Here is a 23,327-nt window from a genome sequence, read left to right on the forward strand (position 1 = left end):
TTTCAAAGACATAGGTGGTGATTTTTGACCCAACTGCTTGTGTATGATGTTTCGAAAACTTACTTTCACCTAACCTAAGTCAAAAGTGGCGGATTTGAGCCTAGTTGCATATGTTTAGACAAAAAAACATATGTAAATGACTTTCAAAAATGCGTTCTCCCTAAAGTTCCCATTTTGTAAGTTGTGGTTACAGTGGCTTGCAAAATATTTAACCTACAGTTTTTGGCGACTCTATTGGGGATTGAACGCATTTAGAAGCCTCTTGATTTCATTAGAAGTTTTACGCCCTTGTTTTTGGTATTTGGAAAATTACATGTTATCACACTAGCAAGTTTTGAGCACGTATATTCGAGGAGAAAGAAGGCAGAAAGTTCATCAAGTTCTGCTGGATCATTTTGGGCCCAACAAGTTCATTTTGATTTGCTCACTAAAACCTCCTCTTTCTCAAACTACCAGCTATCCACCTTCCAAGAAGAAAACTATTGTACCCAGTGAAGATTCCCAATTTTTCCTTAAACCCCTCATTTTTGTTACCCATAGTGCCCATACTCATATTCCTAATATCATGGCTGCTCCTACTGCTACTGGCCCATGGGAGACAGCTTTTGGTCCACTAAATCTTGGACCACCTCTTGCAAACTCAATGAATTCAATTCCTCTTCAGTCGCTGCCTCAGCTTTATTCTACCGCCCAAGCACTAGTTCAGTACTTGTTTCACGATCACCTATTTCAATGACAACTTCATGATGCTCTTTTTCAATAGCTGGTTTGAATTTTTGCTTACCCGTTGGCTGAATAGTGACCACTGAAAACTACTCATAAATTTTTGCACCCTTTTTGTGCAAGTAAATCATGAGCTATGATATAGTTTCTTTGCCAAAATAGTCTTGTGATGTAGCCTTGGATGAAAGTCCATGTAATCTCCCTTAACATGTGTAGGAAGAGTCTCATATTCATCAAACCTGCGAAATACTTCTTCCCTTTTGTCTTGTTGTTCTTGGACACGATCCTTCTGAATTTTCTTGTACTGAGCATTTTGACAACACTCTCATCATACCCAACAGGATGGCAGGTTCAATGCTTTGATACCACTTTAAGAACCCTTATAAGTTCTAATCCAAAACTTGCATCACAAACTTCACAAACATTGCATTGTCATTTTGCCACACTTGATAATCACCTCAAACTAAATTTTTACCAACTCCCTAATTCTGATTCCAAATCTTTCAATGCAAAACACGTGAATAGCGGACATACATTAATACATGTGCTTGCGTAGCCAAACATCCAGAAATGACCACTGGTTTCTGCGGTGGCATTAAACCAAACACTTTGCACACTGTCTATCAGCAGGGAACAATTCAGTATTCTATGCCTTAATTACACGCTACAGAATTGAAGAGGTCACATTAGCAGTAAATAACTCACAGATTACATCAAAATATGCATTCACAGGGATTGTTGATTTGTTTCAGATTTGCATATATAAAATTAGAGAGCTCAAAATTGCAGAGGTGGCGATTATAAATCATATTGTTATCCTGGGGACACAACAATTGCCAGATTTAAACTACAACTTCTTCAAATCAGTTACAACATGGCTTACATTACAGTCCACACATTACAATCCTTGACATAGATTACCATGAATATAAAATATTGCACTTGGGAATTGATACTTTGACTTGAGTATGCATATCCAAGCCCATCTTCTTAGAAGGAAGGATCATTTATAAATTATATGTTTTTTGCAGCGATCAGACATGGAAGTCTCCTTTCCTAGCCGTGGGGAATCCAAGGGCATAGACATCTGAGCTGTAGCTCTGCAAACATGCCCAACAACAATACCATGAATTTTTGAGGGCCTCCATTTTCTAAGGACTGCCAGCATTTGTATTTTGATTGAAGAAATTTTTTCTTCAAACTGCTTATATTTGATTTCAAAACTCCACCATTAAGTTCAGATGCAAACTCTGTATGTATCCACCAATCTTTGAAGGAGTGGGTTTACGTGCAAACCTTCTTTGGTTCCAGGTTTTACCCTCCTTAGAACACAGTCACTATATATCAGCAACAAGAGAAATAGCTTCAATGGAATTATCTCACAAAATAGCCTCAAATTAGAAGCAACTTGTTTATATAGTGTCTTGAGGTGAGGATACACGTCCATTAAACAATGGGGATAAGTTGCTCTTACTTTTTAATTCATCCTTATGAAGTAACTTCTCAAACAAGATGGAGAGCTCTATTAATTGAAGTGACTTTATATTGTCATTTTATAAAGTCACTTTATGGAAATGTCTTAAGTACACTTTAAACCCCTTTGTGTCATCAGGTCATAAAGTCGTTTAATATAATTAATATTATTAAAATCAAACTTGTTTCAACTTTAATAACTTAAATCATTAAACTCCTGATAATTTTCAATATCAACTCGTGGGAATAATCCATTTAATCATCTGGGAACTTACTATAAATAGTAAGTATGAGCAAAACATCCAAGTGACTTATCAAAAATACTCTAGTGTGAATCAGAGTGTCTTGAATGATATCTAGATGATACACCACTGAAGAATATCGAAATAAACAACTAAATTTAGGGACATTACACTTGTTATAAATGATGATGAGACAAGAGCTGAGAATATTTTATATGTAGAAGGCTTGAAACACAATCTATTAAGTGCGAACCAGTTACGTGATCAAGGACACAGTTTAGTTTTCAATTTAGATGATTGTGAAATTTGTAAAGATGGTGAACATATTGCTGATGCAAGTAGTAGCTCTAACAATCTATAGATGATATCAAAAGTGAGAAGTTGGGAGCGATTTCATTGCATGATTGAATTGCTGGTTGGCCTCTGGGGAGGTTCTCATTGCCGTATTCTTTCAGCCCTGTTTCAGTTATGCAAGTTGGTTTCAGTTATTCATGTCAAAGTGGGGGAGATAAGTCGGGGGGAGCAGCTTTATTTTTGAGTAAGTCAGGGGCAGCAGCATTATTTCAGAGTTTCTTTGTTTCAGTTTGGTTGTAGATGGAGTTGCCATCAATGACAAAGGGGGTGTTAAATGTTGTCATTGACGTTAAGGGAGATGATCAAGGTTGTATAAATTTTGGAGGATTACTTGAGGTATTAGCAATTTGGAATGAGCTGCCTATTTGTCTGCTCGAGTTGCTTGGTTGCATGATTGAGCTACTTGGTTACTTTCTTAAATTACTTGGTCGTGTGCTTGAGCTGGTTGGTCATCTTGTTGGGTTGGTTGCTTGTCTATTTCATTAGCAACCTTAATACTATTAGTCCGAAAGGGGTGAAATGTTTTGCAAAGAGAGCTATAGTCTTATGCCTGTCATCTTATCTCTGATTCGCCTGAAATGATTATTGCCAAAAATGGAACTACTGTGAGGACATAATAATATATGCACTACCATATGAGAAACAGATATAGTGAAACCAATATGGAGATGTGAAGAATTTTTTTATTTCTGTTGAATGATTGTGTTCTATGTTCTGGAGTCAAGTTACAAAACTATCAGAACCACCTATCAGTACAAGGTTATTGAAAAGTTCATTTATATACTGCTTTCATAGAGCGAATTTCCCATCTACATGTACAAACGGAAGGCATTGAAGAGTCACATAGAGTTACTTGGATGTTAGATAGTCTTGGATTTAATGCGAATATAATTAATAGCTAGTCACCATCTTGTGGGGAGTTAGTGATCTTATACTCTGCCCGATCAGGATCTCCAACTTATCATCAGTTTGTTGTTTTCAGTCAAAGCAGGAATATGTTGGCTATCGACCTTTAAATTAGCAACTTTGTAGCATTTTCTTTGTATGTGTGTTGAATGAGCCATTTCTGAAGTGGAACATCAGATTCCTTTAGTGGAGCTGTCTCTGCAGGAGTGGTTTTCTAAAATATGCCATGTAGATCATGTCCAGTTTTTCTTGGAGAATTTACTTTCCAAAGATTGTTGAGTTTTTATGGATGGTGGCCATTTCTTGTATATACGAATATGGAAATATGTCGATGGATGCTAATTTGGTGTTGTTTGATGATCATTCTAGTAATCTCTAGGTGGTGTATATTTGGAGTGGAACATCATTTTTGAGTGTTGCGTTGATTATAGCCATTAATGACTGGGCGGCGAGAAAAATAATTGGAGGAAAACATGTGTTGGGGAGAATATATTTTATTTCAGTTTTGAGTGAAAATTATGAATTATATGTTGAAGGAGCCAAGGTATGGGGGTATGAGCATATATGACACTTATATTCAGATTTGTAAAACAAGGTTCTTTACACTACGTCCTTAGTGAGGGTACAATATATTTTGGGAGTCTAGCATGTTGTTGACATTATGTATATTATTGAAGGGCATCATATTATGTCTATGGGATGTTATTTAGTTTGTATGATACAGTATATGCCTATGGTGAAAGCTGTTTTAGTTTCATTGATTTTGAGTTGGTGTTCAAATTGAGGTTGGTGCCTCAGCTGAACAAAGTTGGTGCTTCGAGGAGTGTTGGTGCTCACTTATGTAACTTGGGTTGGTGCCCATTGTGTTAATGAAAGCTTGTGCCATGGTTTTTTTTACCCTAAAGGGCTTTTTGTGCCAAATTTGGTGTTTGCATCTCGGTGTTTGCTCTTTCTATGTTTTATGTGATTTTGTGCTTTTAAAAGTGAAAAATATTGATTATCCCTCTCCCCCTCTTAAGTGTGTGCTCTTCACTTTCTACATATTAGTAAATGAAGAAAGTGCAACTATCAAGGGTCCGATTATATTTCTCAATGTATTTTCCTTGTTTCTGGTTGACTTGTGCATTTTCTGTTTCTATTTTCTCTTCATATTGTAGAAAGCACACCTTGTTAAAAATTAGGAGCATCCAAATCAATTTAACATTGTTTGAGTTTTTTAATAAAAAAAATATTATTCAATTCCATTAAGATCTCTAGGTTTGGAAATGATTTCATCTTTTGTTCTGATTTTCTAAGCCTCTTTCCTGTCATACAACTCCCATTTTATCAGAATATTACATAGATTCCTGCTATTAATCTTTATCTATGTGAATTTATAAGACAATATTTTTTCTTGATTAGCAAATAGGAAGCTTGACATTGGCAATTTACAATAACAAGTGTTTTGTTTGAAGTTATAAGAATTTATATTCTTGTTGCTTTTGTGACATGTGTTTTCTCCCATTAGTTATTGTTGTCTTCAGCATAAATATTGACAATGATTACCTTGTCATGTGTTTTCCGTTCAAATAACTTATAACTAATTAGTGAGACCAGTCAGATGCTGTTTGGGTTCTTTAACAGTAAATAGAAATTAACAAAACTTAGTCTAAGTGGATACAAAAAAGTTTAACTCCTTACTTTTATCTAAGGTGGAAAGGTCACTTCTCATCACCGGATTTGGATATGATCATGATGATGCTTGGGCAACGAATATGGACCTTTTCAAAGAGTTCACAGATGTTAGCAGGGTATATTCTAGTGACTTTTCTCTTCAAGTTTAGACTGGTATGGAATACATTGAATTTTTAAGACCATGTTCTCATTGTCATTTACTACATAATGTTTCTTAGAGTGAATTTGCTAAATTTATATCATTTGATCCATATTTGTGAATGAATTAGGGTGTGAGACGGCTAGGCGCAGCAGCTGTCGATATGTGCCATGTTGCTTTTGGCATAGCTGAAGCATATTGGGAATATCGCCTCAAACCTTGGGACATGGCTGCAGGCGTTTTGGTACTCTCTCTCTCTCTCTCTCCGCCCCCCCCCGCCCCCCCCCCCCTGCTACAAATGTTGAAATATGCTTGGTGACTATCACATGCTTTGCTAAGTTATTAAGTACAGGTTTGAAATAGCTAGTGGTACATGGTGTTTTGCTGATAATTTGAGGGCCTGCACTTAGTTGGGTCTGGTGAATTACATACAAAATTAGGAGAAATGTAAAAAACTATAGATAAAATAAATCGGTCATAATATTCAGAGAATAATTATACAAATTTAATGAAATAATTGATAATTGACAAGTTAAATCATTTAACAAGTTTAAAATTTGATATATCACAGGTTTATATCATCTGTTCAAAATAGGTAAAAACTATAAAGTCATCATTTTTCTTTCATAAAGAGCATCCAAATCAGCAATTGATTCATCAGAATCAAATACATTAGGATTAGCATCAGTGTCAGCAATCCTCTTCCAAATTATGGCTCCTAAGTAATGTAAGTTGGATGATAGAAGCTTTCCAGTGTTGATGCTTTGGTTCTACTCCCTAAGTAGTAGGGATCCTTATCTTTAAAGAAAGAATCTTTCTTGTGGCAAGCTCTATAATCCTCTTGGCAGAAAAAATGCATTTAGTGGCATAGGAATGTCACAGCAATGTTGTAGAAGTGAAGTTGGAAGAGTACCTTGGTGTAGTTGCATCCTGAAGCATGTAGTTAGAGTGAATGGATTAAGAGGCAATGCAATGTCCACTATGAAATTGAAACCAATTTTTTTCAACACCAACAAACTTTTTCCATCTTCTGTCTGCAGACCTTTGCATCAAACACTTTGTATAGTGATGGTTTTCAATGTGCTATAAACGTGTCTTGTTATGGGATTGTTCATAAATTATAATGCAAATTGAGACAATTAAAAATTTATGTTGAAATAGTAAATCCACAATGCATAGAACTTGGAAGTATATACTATAGACATCTCAACAAACACTTTGCATGCATTAAAGAGATAACTAATATGGACAATCTGGCCTCGAACCCCAATAATGTATTGATTGTCAAATGATATGTTTGCTCTTTCAAAGTTCTGTCTGCAACAGCATCGTTAGAATGTCAAATGTTGATGCCACACGTTGATGTTATGTTGCCATGGAAACATATGCTACTGTGACTTAATATCAAAGTGTTGTAGATGAATATATGAAGAGCTAAACCTGTTCACACCCTCAGTTACCAACAAACAGCAATATCAAGGAGCTGTAGGTGTATCTTTTCCAAATAAAACATATTGCAACCCCAAACTCCCTTAAAAAAGCAGCGTGCTAATGTGCAAGTGTTCTTTGTACTAAGAAATGATAGCAATGAATGCCCATCATTCATGTTTCAATCTCATAATGGAGAAGCTACCCTGCTTACATCAAGACACCTCAAAGAATCATTAATCATTTAATCATTGATAGCAGGAAATCTAGAAGCTCTTCATTATAGCAGGAAATTCTGAAGCTCTTCTTTATAGCAGGAAAAACTTCAAGCTTAAGGAGCCCTCAAGTTTGTTTTAACTTGACACATAAAAAACACCAAGAAGTGAAGTGGCCAAGCATAGAGGGATGAAAGAAATATGAGGTAATCTCATAACAATATAATACTTAAAAATCTTCAAGCCTTCTTGTCAGTCTCACAGATATAATATGTGGCAAAAAATTTCATTATATTTTCCCTTAGCTGTAGCATTCTCAATGGGTAACATTCAGTGCAACAGGCAATCTCTAAATGAATTTCCTCCAAGTCTTCAGCATTCAGTTCAAGCATAAATTTTGGATAAATCTACTAGCACAACCTTTCGCACACAATTTGTAACTTCGAATAAGTCACACCATATTAGCCAGTGAGGGTCTTTCATCACCATGACTAATCCAAGAGGATTTTCATCCGCAGGAAGGTTGGGATGAACCAAGTTCAATCCCACAGTACCACAAGAGTTTCAACTTTCAGAAGAGGAAATAAATCAAATTGCATAATTAGACGGGCTGTCTAATTCTCCTTTTACACTTTTTGCTAAACTTTCTGGAAGGTATATTTTGAAACTCACTTGTAATAAAATAACTCCTTTTTTGCTTGGGAAACCTTCTTACGAAATAATAATTATTTTTGATATGTAAGGTACCCTTTTTAAATTTTAAGTGTCCGTAATGGCATAGTATTAAGATTTTTAATTTCATTTCCATTGAGCTATTACACAAATTTTCTTTTTTAAGTATTCAATAGAAATAAAAAACCTTAGTGAGATAATTAAATTAAAGCTCAATAATTTGTTTGAGTTGCAAAAGCCGCAGAGCAGCGTCAGAATCAAAATAATGAGAATGTGTTGTTTTTTGTTCCTCTCGGGTGTTTGCTGGTTCTAGTTTCTGGTGTTCTCTGGTTGCTGGTTCCTTTGCTAGTTTTGGTCTTGGCCAGCAGTGTTTTAAACTGTTTATTAAGACTTTATTGAATATCCTATGCAATCTTTTGTAAGGGGTTTCAGGTCCCCATTTAACACCTGTTTTTACCTTAATCCAGAAATAATGAGAACTGAGGTTTGATTGGGTGACTTTCTATAAATAGATACTTTCTCCACTAGAAATTGGAATACATTAAGGAAAGTGTCACAGCAGTCCTCATGACAACTGAGCTCACTACCAATAACAAACATCCTTCTAGAACATAAACTGCATACTCCAAGAACCTTGGAGTTCCTCCCATTAAATACCAAGCTATTTCAGTCAAATAGGAGCTAGACAAAAGCTTACAAAGCAGAATGGCTAAATAACCGGGACATTACAAGCAAGCTTTTAAGGCTTTGTAGGCAGTTGAATATTTTCATTTTCCTGGGGTGGGAGTGTCATAAATGATTAATGAATCTGGATTTCCACAATCAGACACAATATCATGTCTTGGGTTACCACTATGTAAATATTTTGATCCCAATGTTTCACATCTCCTTAAGATTTCTCCTCAAGGAAAATATAAGATCAATGATATTATTGAGTTAGGTGTTTGTCAACTTTTAGAAATCCTTTTGACCTTATTCAAATCATTGTTTTGTTTTTAATATTTGTGTTAGCAACATTTAATTGCCAAGTTTTGCCTGTTTGTATATTGCTCATTGGAAACCCTAGGTCCTTCTTGGGGACAAACCTAGGAGCTTCCATTGCCTAAATCGTAATCTTACCAAGACTTTTGGAGTAGCACCCAGATATAAATTAGTTTTCATTGCTGCATGTAGAATGTGACTATATCCTTTTAGATAGTGAATCTGAATTTGCAGTCAACTTGGATGATTATGACATGCATCATAGGGAATCCTTGTTATTGTATTTGTCTATGTCTAATGAGCTTATTCAAATGCCTGTGTTGGTATATTTCAGACATATGTTGAATCTCACTAAACCTATTGACTGAAGCTCAAACTCAAACTTTTGATAAGGTTAGTACATACTATTTATAGAAGGGAGTTTAGCAAACACAATTAGGATAGTCTACATTAGGGGGTGAAATAATTTCTCTCTTTGTATAGCTTAAGAGCCAAACGTCTCATGCTCCATAGTCAAAGAAAGAGGTGAAGTGCTTTTACGTAACAAATTTGGACATGTTAATAAAGAGTACCTAAGAAGAAAGTATAGCTTATCACATGAGTTATATGGTGAAGCTAATATTACAACAAGTAAGAAAGTGCATGGTTCATGCCAACTCTTTTAGATGCATTGACATTAGTTGTTGGTTCTTTGACTTAGGTTCTTATGAGCATTTCACATGTTGGGTATATTGGCATGCAAGGTTTACTCTTAATTCTAGTCATATAGGTTCAATTTTTCTCAGTGATGGCAGGTCACATGCGGTTGAAGGGATTGGTGATGTAAGAATTTTATTAAGTGATGTTTGTTGTCCTGCATTTTGTGGTGACAAAATGCAGGTAGTAGTACAAAACTTTTTCAAACTAGTTTCGCATTTCTCTAAGTTGACTTTATTATTCAATTGTTTAGCGTTGATCAATCAATCAACCTCCAATTCACGTAGTAAATTCTTTTACTGAAGGCTTTCGTCAAGTCTTTTTCTTTTTTTGTTTGTCGAGCCTGAGCTTGATTTTTGAGGCCTTCATCGTCATTTTCTTTGTTTTTGAGTGTGTTTCTTGGTTTTTAGTCCTTTGGTTTTGCTCAAATCATTGCTTTTGGTTTCCCCTTTGATTTGATTAATCTTAGGGCTTAATCTGAGTTGGCAATCAAAAGATATGACTAATTTAGTGCCCAAAAAGTGAACCTTTTGATGCAACTGCACAAATTAAAAATATATCATGTTATATTTTTGACATTCATGTTTTGAAAATTTAACTTAAATTCACTTTATGTTATGTTTTTAAAATACTTTATCAATTGAATTTTCACTTAAAGTAACTATAGTGCACTTTATGTTATATTTTTAAGTTGAGTTTGTTTTTTGATTTTTCACTTAAGTGACTATATTAACTATATAGATCAATTTAATTTTTGATATTTAAATCAAATGTTTTAGTAAATATTACTTATTAAATTATATTTACACATTATATTGTTAATGTGATAATGTAAATATAATTTGTCCTACTTAAGTAATATTTTATCAAAATTAAATTGACACGTGCTTATAAAAATCACTTAAACATGTAAAATCACTTAAAAGTGGACCCTTTTTATGTCATTACATGTAAAATCAGTTGAGAGAGGACCATTTTCATGCCATTGCATGTAAACTCACTTAAATGTGCAATGACATCAAAAAGTTGAGCTACATATGTTATATGCATATGCATAAAAATTGTGAGTTTTTGCTTTGAGTTGCATATGCATGAAACCTAAACATGTCTTTACACAAAAAAGGTGTGTTTTGCACCAAAGAAATGTAATAACACCTCCAAAACCCATTTTTGGGGAAAAAACATGTTTTTAAAACATGTATATGCACCAAAAAGGTGCGTTTTGCTCCATGTTGCATTTTTAAAATATGCTATCACCTCCAAAGATGCATTTTGCATTCAAAGACACTTATTTGCCCTTCCAAAATCCATTTTTGGAGTTTGAAGACAAAACTTCATGCATTTGGCCTCCAAGAACATGTTATTGGTGATTTTGCTTGGATTCTTCCATGAAATTCCCATGGTAAAAACATTTAATCTTCTTGCTAAAAATGTCATTTTTCATGCTCTTATTGACCCACGTTTTTGAAAAAATGTTCATTTTGGAGTGTTTTTTATCATGCTTTTGGCCAAGAAAAACATTTGATGTTTTGAATGAATGTTTTGGTCATTGAAGGGCAGATTTGAAACACGTTTTTTCCAAAAATGTCTCGTAAACATGCATTTAGCAAAATCGTTGGAAGTTTGAGAGAGTTTAGGGCACGTTTTTGGCATTGTGCATAAAAAATGCCTCATTTGCTGCCCCTCGCGAATTTCTCTTGCAAAGTTTGAAAAGATCTAAGTTTGTTGGAGAATTTTTCAGTATTGGAGCGATTCCCTCCAGATTTAGCACACAATCATCATGTAAGTGGACATTTTCCTTCTTGCTAATTAATTTGTGCTTATCTTGTTGATTTTGTGTATATTTTAGCTTGATGATTTACACTAGTTGATTTTGTTGCTATAGAAAGTGTATTTTTCCTTTAAAAATGATGAAATGATTCATTTTCATCTTTTTGGTTTTTTCCCAAGCTCCAAATTTGAAATTGCACGTTGAAGTGGTTTTCTTGTTGGCATGTTTGAGTCTTTTGCCAAAGGTACATTTTTCTTTTAAAGTTTGTTTTTGTGTCTTGTCTGTTTGTTTTTCAGTTTTTCTTCATTTTGGAGAAGTTGTAAGTTCTTTCGCAAGAACTTGGTCATGTTTCATTTCACTCTATAAAGTTTCTGCAAATTCTATACTAAAAACTCAGACTTGTATAATATCCTTTTATTTTTGAATATGATCTTCTTAATATTTTGAAGTAAGGAGGAGTTATCACCTTTAACTCTGATCTAAATGTTATTTAAATCTGCAATATATTCGAACAGGTATTATTGCTTGAGAGAGCAGACTTCTTATTATTGTTTGTCCTCAAACTACAATAATGCCTACCATATATATCAAGAACAAAGGGCATGTCCCTTAAAGGGACATGACCCTATCTAGGTCGGCCAAACACCTCTTGTAGAAATCGGTGCCTAGAAGGAAGTAACACAAAGTTTAACTAACATAACCATTAGTTATGGTTAGTACAGAATGTAATTTCTGCCAAAGATCGCTGCCCATTCTAATATCAAGACTTATGTATATATATGCCATCTATGATATAATAGGTGAAGATAAAGGTACGGTCTACACCTCTCAAACCAATATAATTATCAATGTTAATATTTAACACACTCCACCTTCCATTTCATGCAAAAGCATTATCACATTCTATTTTCATCTTTCCATGCCACAAGACTTCGCATCTCATTTGTCAAATGTGACTACATGTATTTCATCTCATTCATCATCCACACATACATGTAATTTCATTTTCCATTTCCATTTCCACTCATCTCACTTTCCGTGTCCAATCGCACGACATGATTACATGAAAAGTTTTACGTGTAATTGTATCTCTAAGACCAGTTTTTGACTTAAAGACACTTTTTCAAAGGTCAAAAATGTCATGTGCATGATTTCCCATGTACTTTGACTTCACCTTTACACAAATATGACTATAAAGTTCACTTCACTTCAAATTACATTGCATTTCCATCTTTCCATATGCACTTATACCTCCATGAGCAAATGCATGCTATTCCACTTCCCGTGTCATTACATGTATTTCATTTCGTCCGTCATCCACACTTACATGTAAGCTCATTCTTCATCTGCATTCACATGTCATCTCACATTCCGTTCCTCATTACATGTTGCATATACATGTAGTTCATTTTCTGTGCAATAACATCTTGAAAACCTAAGTCACATTTTGAAAATCAGTAATTTTCATTAGCACACGTTCCCATGCGTTCCACCTTCACACTTATTCATCTCCTTTCATTTCTATTTTCACAATACCTTCACTCCACCTTCCATTTTCATCCATTGCGTATGTATGATGTCTCTTTGAGATTATCTCATCGAGTCTACAAAGTATCAAATCCATACTCGAACCTTTTTTGCTCATCAAGAATCAACTTTTATGTCGATTTCCTTTGATGATGTGTTTATGTTTTGGGATTTTTGTGTTGCACTACAAGTGCAAGAGATGCCCTCATCATCTAAATCTAAGGGCAAAATGAAATACCAATTTGATAAAGTGTCAGCTCATGCAACTCTGTCTCATGTCACGTCCATTCTTGACAATGTGTTAGACACAGAGCGGACATGTAGATATGAATGGTTTTCTACAGAGAGTAGAAACTCCTGTTGGTCATGAGATGAGACGTATTAAGAGAAGTCATATTCACTTGGTATCTACGTTTCCCATGGTTGCCATGGAACTTGAGTTTGTACTCGGATGCGCAAAACGTTTCAGCCCAAAGTCAAAGACGATCAAGGATGCTGATGGCAAAGTTATTACTAGTCTTGATCTAGAAGTTATCGAGCAAATTTTCAAAGTGCCGCATAATGCAGAATGTGTGGATCTGACCAAAGAATCATCTTTCGAAATATGGAATGAGAAAAAAGGAGATGATCAGAAGTGTGTAAATCAATATTGGTTGGATACTAAGAGAAACAATTTCTCGAGATGGCCAAAGACCGTTCATAGGTCTAATTTCAAGTAGGAGTACAAAGATCTTATCATTCTTCTCAGTAGGGTTTGTGGTCTTAAAGATTCCACCGATTTTGAACCATGGATGTATAAATTCATCTTTCGGATGATGGAGAATAAAGAAGATATCTTTTGGGGAGAAATGATTAGGACTGCACTTTGTTAATAGTTGCTCAATGAATTCTTACCTTGTTTACATTGCTACTGCCATGGGATCTTTCTTTGGACTCTCATCCAAAGGAGATCGTCTTGAAATTCCAGTTTGGGATCACTATGATTAGATCACTATAGCTAATAGTAAGTTACATTACAGATGCTTTCTTTGCGCATTTCCGGTATTTGTTTGATTGACAGTTATCCATCAAAAGGTTATCTGATAAAGTTTGGGAAAAGTTAAATTAGTATGGTTGTATCTTTATCCAGTTTCTGACCTTTACTTACTTAAGGGTTGGGTACTTTAAAAGTGAGCCATATACCTTACCTTAGTATGCTTCTTACCTAGGTATGCTACTGATAAAATCATTCTAATGGAATTAGCCAGACAACTCATGGAAGTTCAATCTGATCAACATGCTTTACATAGGCCTGGTTTTGGTATTTCTTTTGCTAAACCCTTGGTAATTGGTAATTATTTGATCAATTCTATACATAAAGCAAAAAATATAGAAGCAAAACTGCAACTGATCACTTTGAAGAAATTCAAAGCCATATTTGACTTTGATTATAGAGAGATGAATTCTCAAATCAAGAGATTTTTACACATGTTCATCGCATCAAGGTTGTTTGGATTGATATGCGAACAAAACTAGATATAATGAAAATGGATTACTGCAGATTAACTTTGTAGCAAATCATTGATCTTAACATACTCGAGATCCTATCAGATTTCCAAATCGAAGATGATGACAATATTGTTGATCCCGAAAATCATTAGGTAGGTTTTGATAAAAGGTGCCCTTTTCCCATTCAATGACAGCAAAAGAAAGGTACATCCATCCTTGATAGATTTTAATCCATTTTAGCAAACACCAATAAGTGGCTGAAAATCAAAGGCCTAAAAAGGGTTAATCCAAAATTAGGTTTGGATTGTGGAAGGTTTGGTCCTCCTAGAAGGAAGTCACAGTTGGAAATAATAGGTAAAGATGGAGCCTCTTCTTCTGATGCAAAGAAGTCTTTTAAATTCAAGCTGAAACGTGGAAAGGGATCCAAATCATCCCAAATCCTTGAACTAGTTCAGGAGTTATAGGAGTCAGATGAACAATTAGAGGAAGAATCAACTGAAGAAGATGAGGAGGAAGAAGGGGAAGTTATGATCATATCTCCCCCAAGACCTGCACAAACTCATGCACCATCCATGCATGAAGCACCTTTTCTAGATGAGAGATGATGACGTGGATTCATTTTCCACTGCTTTCACACCTATTCCAGCTTTAGAAGTCAATACATTGGCTATTCCTAGTTCTTCAACAGCTCCTTCCATTTTAGCAAATGAACAATACGAACATTCGGGAAGTGTTTTTGAAGATTTTCCAACTTTCATAGAGGGTCAAGTTTCTCAACTTGATACATCTCTGATATTTTTTGAGTTATTCATGACACAATCCTCTCACCATGTACCTATGAATTCAGTTGTGCAAATTGAGTCTTGCTCAGTTACAATGGAGATACAATCAGGATCAATGCCAATGGTCTCCAATGTACCTGCTTCCACAGATGAAAGTTTTAGCTTGCCTGCATGGTTGAGCAGGATCACAATGAAGAGAAGGAAAGTGGTTGTACCTCTAGATAACCTCCCTATAAAGAAAACTAAGTCCAAATCTTTAAAAGATAAGATTGTTTCAAGGATCTTAGTTGATCCAGAGAAAACCAAGTTTGTAGAAGTTGTTGAGCCATCGGTGGACAAACCTGTTGAAGAACTTACCCATTTTGATTATGTAATGTCCCCTATTTTCCAATAAAATTCAATAATATAATGAGTCAAAGAAATAATTAATCTTAAAAGAGAACATAATATTATAATATGATAATAGCCAAGAAGGAATAACTAACAAGAAAACATAATATGATAATAATATTATAATATTATTAAATATATTATAATAATAACAAGAAGGAATATTTTAATAAAGGATGATTATAATAAAATATAATACTATTAAAAGGTAATATAAGATAATGTTAAATAAACATAATACCCTATTAATCAAAATTATAAATGTAATTATTATTAAACTAATTGCTCCTGATCGGTCATGTCTTTTGAGAGTAATATGGTCATGTCTTTTGAGAGTAATATGGTCTTGGTATATAAGGAGAATACATTTTAAAAGGAGGATATCAAAAAATATAATAGAAAACATATGCAAATTTTGGAAAATAATTAATACTATTAAGGTTTTTTAGAATAATGTCCCTATTTTCTAACTGGAGGAACTGGGGACATTACAGTGGTACCAGAGCTTCCGAACTTGCTATCTTGTTGGACATAGTTCGAGCGTTCATCAGAAACATATTTACAGGAAGATTTTTAGCAAAGCATCGATCTTGCCATTCTATGAAATTTGAGAAAAAAAATAAAATTTGCACAGATTATATTAGAATCACATTTGCAAAAAGCTTCAAGAAGAAATTTTATCAGAAACGAATATTTGCAGAAAAAATTATTCGAGAGTTTTATTTTTTGCAAAATAATTTATTATATCTGCAGATATATTTGTGACTTCAGGATTGGGTTTTATCCCTACAAAACAAGCCATCAATGGGAGACCTGTATCGTTGAAGATAACTTTGGTGCTTGAATCGGGATCTAAAGATTAATCAAAATATTAGCCACATGCATAAGATAGACATTTAATTGTCAAAAGAATATTTGTGTAGGGGCAAAAACTAAGTTGGAAGATGTTAATAACAAAATAAGTCTTGAGCAATAGTTTGTGAATTTTGTGGGCATGATTTATCAAGGTAGACAAGGAGAGAGCATTTTAACAGTTTTGTACATGTTGAAGGACTAAATTCATTAGCTGAGAAAAACTACAAGAAAATATATATTTGCATTGTTAGAGCGACATAATCAAGTTTAGCTTGATCTCTGAGAAAGAGCCCGATCATAGTTTGAAGAAATAATTTTAGAATGTCGGTTTTGATTGGAGAAACAGTGGAAAGCTGAGAAAGGTAGAATGATATAATTTTTTCATGAATACGAAGGAGGAGTTGTGACTGTCTGATTCGTTTATTTGCATGAGCGGTGATTAGTCTTGATTGGACTTTCAAAGCAAATTTGTTTTCCTATTATTTCCAAAATTGGTCAGTTGAAACGAGCTTTCTAGCATCATGTTCATCCATTCTAGAAGCTTTCATTCATTCTACAAACTGAAACGTCATTGTGATTGGGCAAGGAAGAGATGGATTGCAAAAAATTGGCGAGTGTAAAGAATTGGCTTAGAGGTAAAATCCAGAACTTGTTCGTTCTATGGAGAATAGTGGAAGTTAACATTGAGAATAAAGTTGTCGAGTAGAGCTTAGTCACAACCATTTCATTTTGAGACAGGCAAGAAAGTGGGAACACAAATAATCATCGCAGTGTCATTACAAGAGTGCCTCTGCCGATACATATGAAATTAACATAATCACATAAACATTAATTATGGCATTGGAGCATTTACATTGACAAGGCTATAATATTTGCAGAATATATTATAACTTCCTGGGCATGGTCATTAGGTAATACATTGTCGCAAAGGTTGTAGGAAGAATATTGCCACTAGAAGAAGAGTAAATAAAATCAGTCAACTTGGCATCACAATTTAAAGGAAATGGTACAAACAAAGTTGTAAGAGCCCTAACAGCGGGTGATTTTGGTCCATTCTGTGAATGTTGGATGAGCTGGAGTATGTTTTCGAACATGACAATATGTTAAACACCTAAATTGGAACTTTGCCATTAGCAACACAAATAGTTGAATCAATATTAATTTGTGGGTTGAATTGATTTGAGAAAATATAAATTATCTTGAATAGTTTGTCTAGTGCCATGTAATGCTCCAGTTATGCAGTGATTAATGAATTTGTTAAATGGAAGGAGGAGGGAAGTGGAAGGTAATCGACAGACATCACACAAGCCCAGGAAGACAAGTATATTGTAGAGACACTTAACGTGCCAACCGACCAGGACAAATTAAATAGAGGTATCCGATATTATGGCAATATTTGAATGCTTGGTTTCTTTAGAAAGAAACTTAGGGTCAAATATTCATTGAGAGTTTGAACAAGAATTTTTGAATATCTGGTTTCTTTAGAGAGAAACTCAAAATAAATATTTCACTAGAGATGCTTGAAAACTTGTTGAATAGAAGTATAGTTTCTTTAAAGAGAAACTTCTAGTTTCTTTAGAGAGAAATTACAAACAAGTGACAATATATATATTGTAAGGATTAAACATATGCATATGTCACAAGGCCTTGGTAAAGGACGGATCTTTACCAAGTGATTAATCAGAGATCCCTAGAGGACTTAGGGTGAGATAAAGTCTCTCCTAAGGATTAAATAAAGAGGGATAGTCCTAAAGGGACATCCATACAGGCCTAGGATGGGATAAAGTCTCTCCCAAGGATCATAGAGATGAGTACATCCTAAAGGAATACTCATAGAGGCCTAGGAAGAGATAAAATCTCTCCTAAGGATTAAATAGAGATGGATACTCCTAAAGGGATATCCATAAGGGCTTAGGACGAGATAAAGTCTCTCCTAAGGATTATAAAGAGGGATAATTCTAAAGGAATATCCACAAGGGCTTACGACAAGATAAAGTCTCTCCTAAGGATTATAAAGAGTGGATTATCCCAAAGGGATATCCATAGTGAGGTGAGATAAAATCTCACCTAAGGATTAGGAATGCAAATGGAAGAGTATTCATAAGATTTGGGAAGAGATAAAATCCCGACCAAAGATTACAAGGATTAATTATTAGCACTCATCATGGATCAAGTAATATACAATCGGGAGTACAAATATGTTGCAACACATCCAGATAAGTGTCATTGAATTGTTTCGAGTATTTTAATTTAGTATTCAATTTTTTCTAGCTTTGACATGTTTATAATTTAATAAGTTGTTGGTAGTATTATCATTCTAATCAAAGTGAAATTATTGTTTCAGGATGCATCGATCAAATCGCAAGCAGAGAATAGTGAATTGCTTGAGGACAAGCAATTTTGGGAGGGGTAGACTGTCATGTCCCCTATTTTTCCAATAAAATTCAATAATGTAATGGGTCAAAGACATAATTAATCTTAAAAGAGAACATAAAATTATAATAATTATGTTGATAATAATATTATAATATGATAGTAGCCAAGAAGGAATAATTAACAAGAAAACATAATATGATAATAATATTATAATATTATTATAATTACAAGAAGGAATATTTTAATAAAGGATGATTATAATAAAATATAATACTAAAAAGGTAATATAAGATAATGCTAAATAAACATAATACCCTATTAATCAAAATTATAAATGTAATTATTATTAAACTAATTGCTCCTGATCGGTCATGTCTTTTGAGAGTAATATGGTCTTGGTATATAAGAAGAATACATTTTAAAAGGAGGATATCAAAAAATATAATAGAAAACATATGCAAATTTTGGAAAATAATTAATACTATTAAGGTTTTTTAGAATAATGTCCCTATTTTCTAACTGGAGGAACTGGGGACATTACAGATTACAAGTTAACTAAGGTAGAAATCAAGAAGTAGTCACGGTTGAGTTGCTTGCAAGATGCATTAGCTAATGTATCAAAAAACAATCACGAATTATGGGAAAAGAAGAATCAACTGAAATAGGAGGTTACTCGTTTAAATAAATTTATTCGGCAACAATCTTCTCAAAGTACTGTTATTGTGTCTCAAACATCCAGAGAAAGAAAGTTGATTGAAACTGCCAAGTCTTGGATATAAGTCATTTTTGAAGGAGTTTGAGCCATTACAGAAACATTTACAGTTCTTAAGTGTATCAAAGATATGAGTGAAATGGAGCAAGGCTTGATTTCCTCCTTGACTCAAGGAGTGGATGATTTGAAGGAGATTCTCAATGACTAGGATGAGATTGTTAAATTTGATTTAGATGCCACGGTTTCATGTGAGATTCTTCCGTCCTGTGAAATGTTCTTTAGATATCAAGGGCTTATGGCTTATAAAGACGAAACATTGAGAAAATTCAAATTTGCACTTGAAAGCAATTTGCTTCTTGACATGTTTGAGTTTAAGACCAAAGGTATGTGTTTTCTTTGTGCTTGTTTTCGTAGTTTGTTTGCTTGCTTTCTTTTTTTTCTTCTCTTGAGTAGCCCACTGTGTTCTTTGGGTGATTTTAGGCAAAAATGACCAATAGATCATCAAAAATGACCAAAAAATGCCCAAGATATGAGCATTTGAAGGCTGGAAAATCCGTTTTTGGAGAAAAGTGCCAAAAAAGTGAAGTTTTAAGAGCCAAAAACATGTGTTGTTGGGCTAAAAATTTCCACTTGGAGGTGTTTGATCAAAAAGCCTCATATTATGAAGTAAAACACACTTTTGGGTTGCATTTGCATGTTCAAAATATATGCAATTCTTGGAAAAATCGGCACTTTGGATTTTAATGCACTACAAGACATAAAATAGGTTTTTAGAAGCCATTTGCATGTTTAAATGCAAATACATGGGTCTAAAATCGCCGCTCTTGCTTAAGCGCATTTTTAGAAGTGAAAAACATGTTTAAAACTGCACATTATTGCATGAAAAATCATCACTTATGATCTTTAAGTGGAAAAAGGGTTTTTTGAATACATATACATGTTCTTTTTAGCATTTAAAAAACATTTAATGGGGTGAAAATTTGCCACTTATAGTTTTGGCTTATAGAAATGGGTTTTCTTTTACCAAAAACACATGCAATAGGGTTAAAAAAACACCACTCTTGGTTTACTTAAAACTCACTTAAAACATGTATTTGCATGTTATAACAAGAGCTCTGGTGGAGTTAGAGTCCCTGCCTTTTGTCTAGAAAAGAAAATAGATTTGTTTCATGGTTAAGTGTTATGTCACTTCTTTCAAAATTATGACATCTGATGTGTAATTTTTTGAAATCATGAAATTTTTTAATTAATTTTAATTATCCTAAGTTTATTTCAGTCTTAGTTGCATATATATTTGCTCATATCACATTAATACACCCAAGACAATAAAGACCTATGTAGGCTACTTCTTTCAAATATATTCTTTCTATCTATAAGAGAACATCTGCAAGAGCTTGGCTCAAACACATGAACAAGTTTTTTTATATACAAATGTGTGTGACAAGGGATTCTATTGTCTAAAGAATGAGGAGGGCAGCTACATTTTGCATTTCAAACATTAAAACCCCAATAAAATTTACATCTAGAGGACAAGACTGAATTTCCTTCAAAAGCAAATAATTGAAAATCCCCACGAAATTTTTTCCCACATAGAGTAATAACTCACTCTTTTCAAAGAAGTAGGGACTGACAAGTGGGGAACCCCAATTCGATTTTTGACGATTTGGGCATGAAGACGGTATCATCAATTTTGTAATAGGATACCCAATTCTACGATCCGTGACAGGAAAGGCAACGAAAAGTAGGAAGAAGACTATTCTGATGGCAACTGACAGGATGCCTAGAATGTCCTCGAAATCTTCTTCTAGGGAAGGGTAAAAGTAGCCTACAATGTTTCTGTTATACACAACAATGGCAACACAGACCAACATAGACATAAAAGCATGGAAGAAATCAACCAGATGTAATTTATACTTTGCTGGATCAGGTGCTCTGTTGCCTAAGCTCATGTAGTCAAAAGTGTAGAGCCCCTTCGACATGGAAAAGCTGTAGTATGTTGTTCGTAAAATATACGAGGAAGCTAGAAAGTCTGCAGTAGACAGAGGATTATCGTCATGTAATGCCTGACATGGTTACAACGGTTGTTGTTGGTTTGCACCAGCTAGACTCTATGACAACACAGATGGACCTGATCTTGCCACGTCATTTCTAGGCTTGTTGGAACTAATGTCGACTGCTAGAAGTGGGGTTTTCTGGTCATCTATTTTCACATGTGAAATTGTGGAACATGATCTCTTCTTGATTGAGTTGGACATTGTGATTGTTGTTTGTCTATCTTTTATTTTTTAGGATTGTTTATGTGCTTGTACATGTATTTGGGATTTATATATAGTTGGAATTAAGGTGTAATTAAAAGAGAAAAGTCTTGGGCGGCCTACACATTTCCAACAGTTGTGATAGACATGTCAATTAGGTTATTGTGTATAATAGATCTTAAGATTCCCTAGAAAATCATTCAAAGTTCCGTATAAATCAAGTGGTGGAATAATGAACCATCCGAGAACTTGCTTACAGATGCTACAAACAATTGCAATTTAACATGGTTTTGAAAATGTCCATGGACACGTTTTTACCAAAATCATGTTTTAAGTGTTGTTAATGCACAATTATGTTGCTATTTTTCTTGCTTATGCTATTAAAATGTCATTACCAAAGATACCCTTAAATTGTGGTTTCTATTGACGGAGCTCTATGAAGCTTCTAGAAGATTGCAGCAAAATTACAAGAAGCTTCTCGATAAATTTACAATATTTTTGTTATTTTTTGGATTAAAATTTTGTTGAAACCCTTGGCTAAATTGGAATTAGCCAATAGAAAAAAAGAAATTAGTGTACTAAAATATTTTTAAAATAAATCTGATTTAAACTTTAGTACTTCACTTTTTTCAGCTGCACAATTAATCTGAAGTGGGCAATTGGGAACATTATAGGTAGGGACTAATAACATGTGATTGATCTCAAAATGTCTAATTAAGTGACAATTTGAAAAATGCATATGTAAATTGACCCGGTGCTTCACCTCTATGAGCATCACCTAGATCCAATTAGTGCTATGTGTTCCATTTATTCTCATGAGAGATGGATTCAAGTGTGAATCACTACTCATGAAACATGGGTCAATGACTTCGATTCAAAGATTACACAGTTAAATCTTGGTAGCAATATCACAATTTGACTTGCTATGGAACAATATCTCCTACTTAGCGGCATATGTAATAGGGTTGAAGAACTCCACTTAAATGCATCAAAACATCAAAATGAACTTATATGTGCAACATGTGTAAATGGATTCAAAATCTCCACTTATATTGATTTAGTAAGTTTTAAATATGAAAAGCATGTTAACAATCCATTATACACATAAAAATGTGTTATTGCATTTTAAAAGTGCACTTTAATGATGTTGGGACATATAATCAGGGTATTTTTTAGAGGCTAATATTAGCCAATTGGCTAATTTTATATATTTTGGCTAATAATTTAGTTCTTAAGAATATTTAAAATCGTCACATATTTATAAAATTTAGTTCTAAAGATATTTAAATAATGTGAGATTTGCCAATCAAATAGTAGCAATTATTTTATTTTTCAAAATAATGCAAGATTCGTCAATATTTTTATATCCTTTTCTAGAGTGGGGTTGCCTAAAGTTTACCCTGCTTATAATTTATTGGAAGTGGGTTTTCATATAGTGATTTGCATGTTGATATATGCAATGAATAATAAAAACCCCACTTAAATACATTTAAGATCTCTTATGTAATTAAATTTAATATTCAACTATAGTTTTCAATGAAGTAACATGAAAAATAGAATTGACATAGGCTAATTTCATAAAACATAACAAAACTATGGTCAAATCAACTCAAAATGTGTTGAAATTTGAAATTGGATAACAAAATCCACTAAAGATATTAAACATAA

General features: G+C 33.9%; 1 protein-coding gene and 1 pseudogene across 1 annotated transcript in view; one reads left to right on the forward strand and one right to left on the reverse strand.

Annotated features, from left to right (window-relative positions):
• The window catches only part of IMPL1 (myo-inositol monophosphatase like 1), a 164,579-nt gene that overhangs the window by 130,309 nt on the left and 10,943 nt on the right, over positions 1-23,327 (forward strand). The window contains exons 7-8 of the mRNA XM_089825063.1: positions 5,390-5,488; positions 5,642-5,755. Coding sequence (XP_089681189.1) covers positions 5,390-5,488; positions 5,642-5,755 — 213 coding nt within the window. The remainder of the gene's footprint in view (positions 1-5,389; positions 5,489-5,641; positions 5,756-23,327) is intronic.
• On the reverse strand, positions 20,862-21,659 carry LOC149561300 (protein DMP3-like; annotated as a pseudogene).

This window comes from Cupressus sempervirens, chromosome 4, assembly GCF_028749045.1.
Source record: "Cupressus sempervirens isolate cs-2001-9-10 chromosome 4, ASM2874904v1, whole genome shotgun sequence".
NCBI lineage: Eukaryota > Viridiplantae > Streptophyta > Pinopsida > Cupressales > Cupressaceae > Cupressus > Cupressus sempervirens.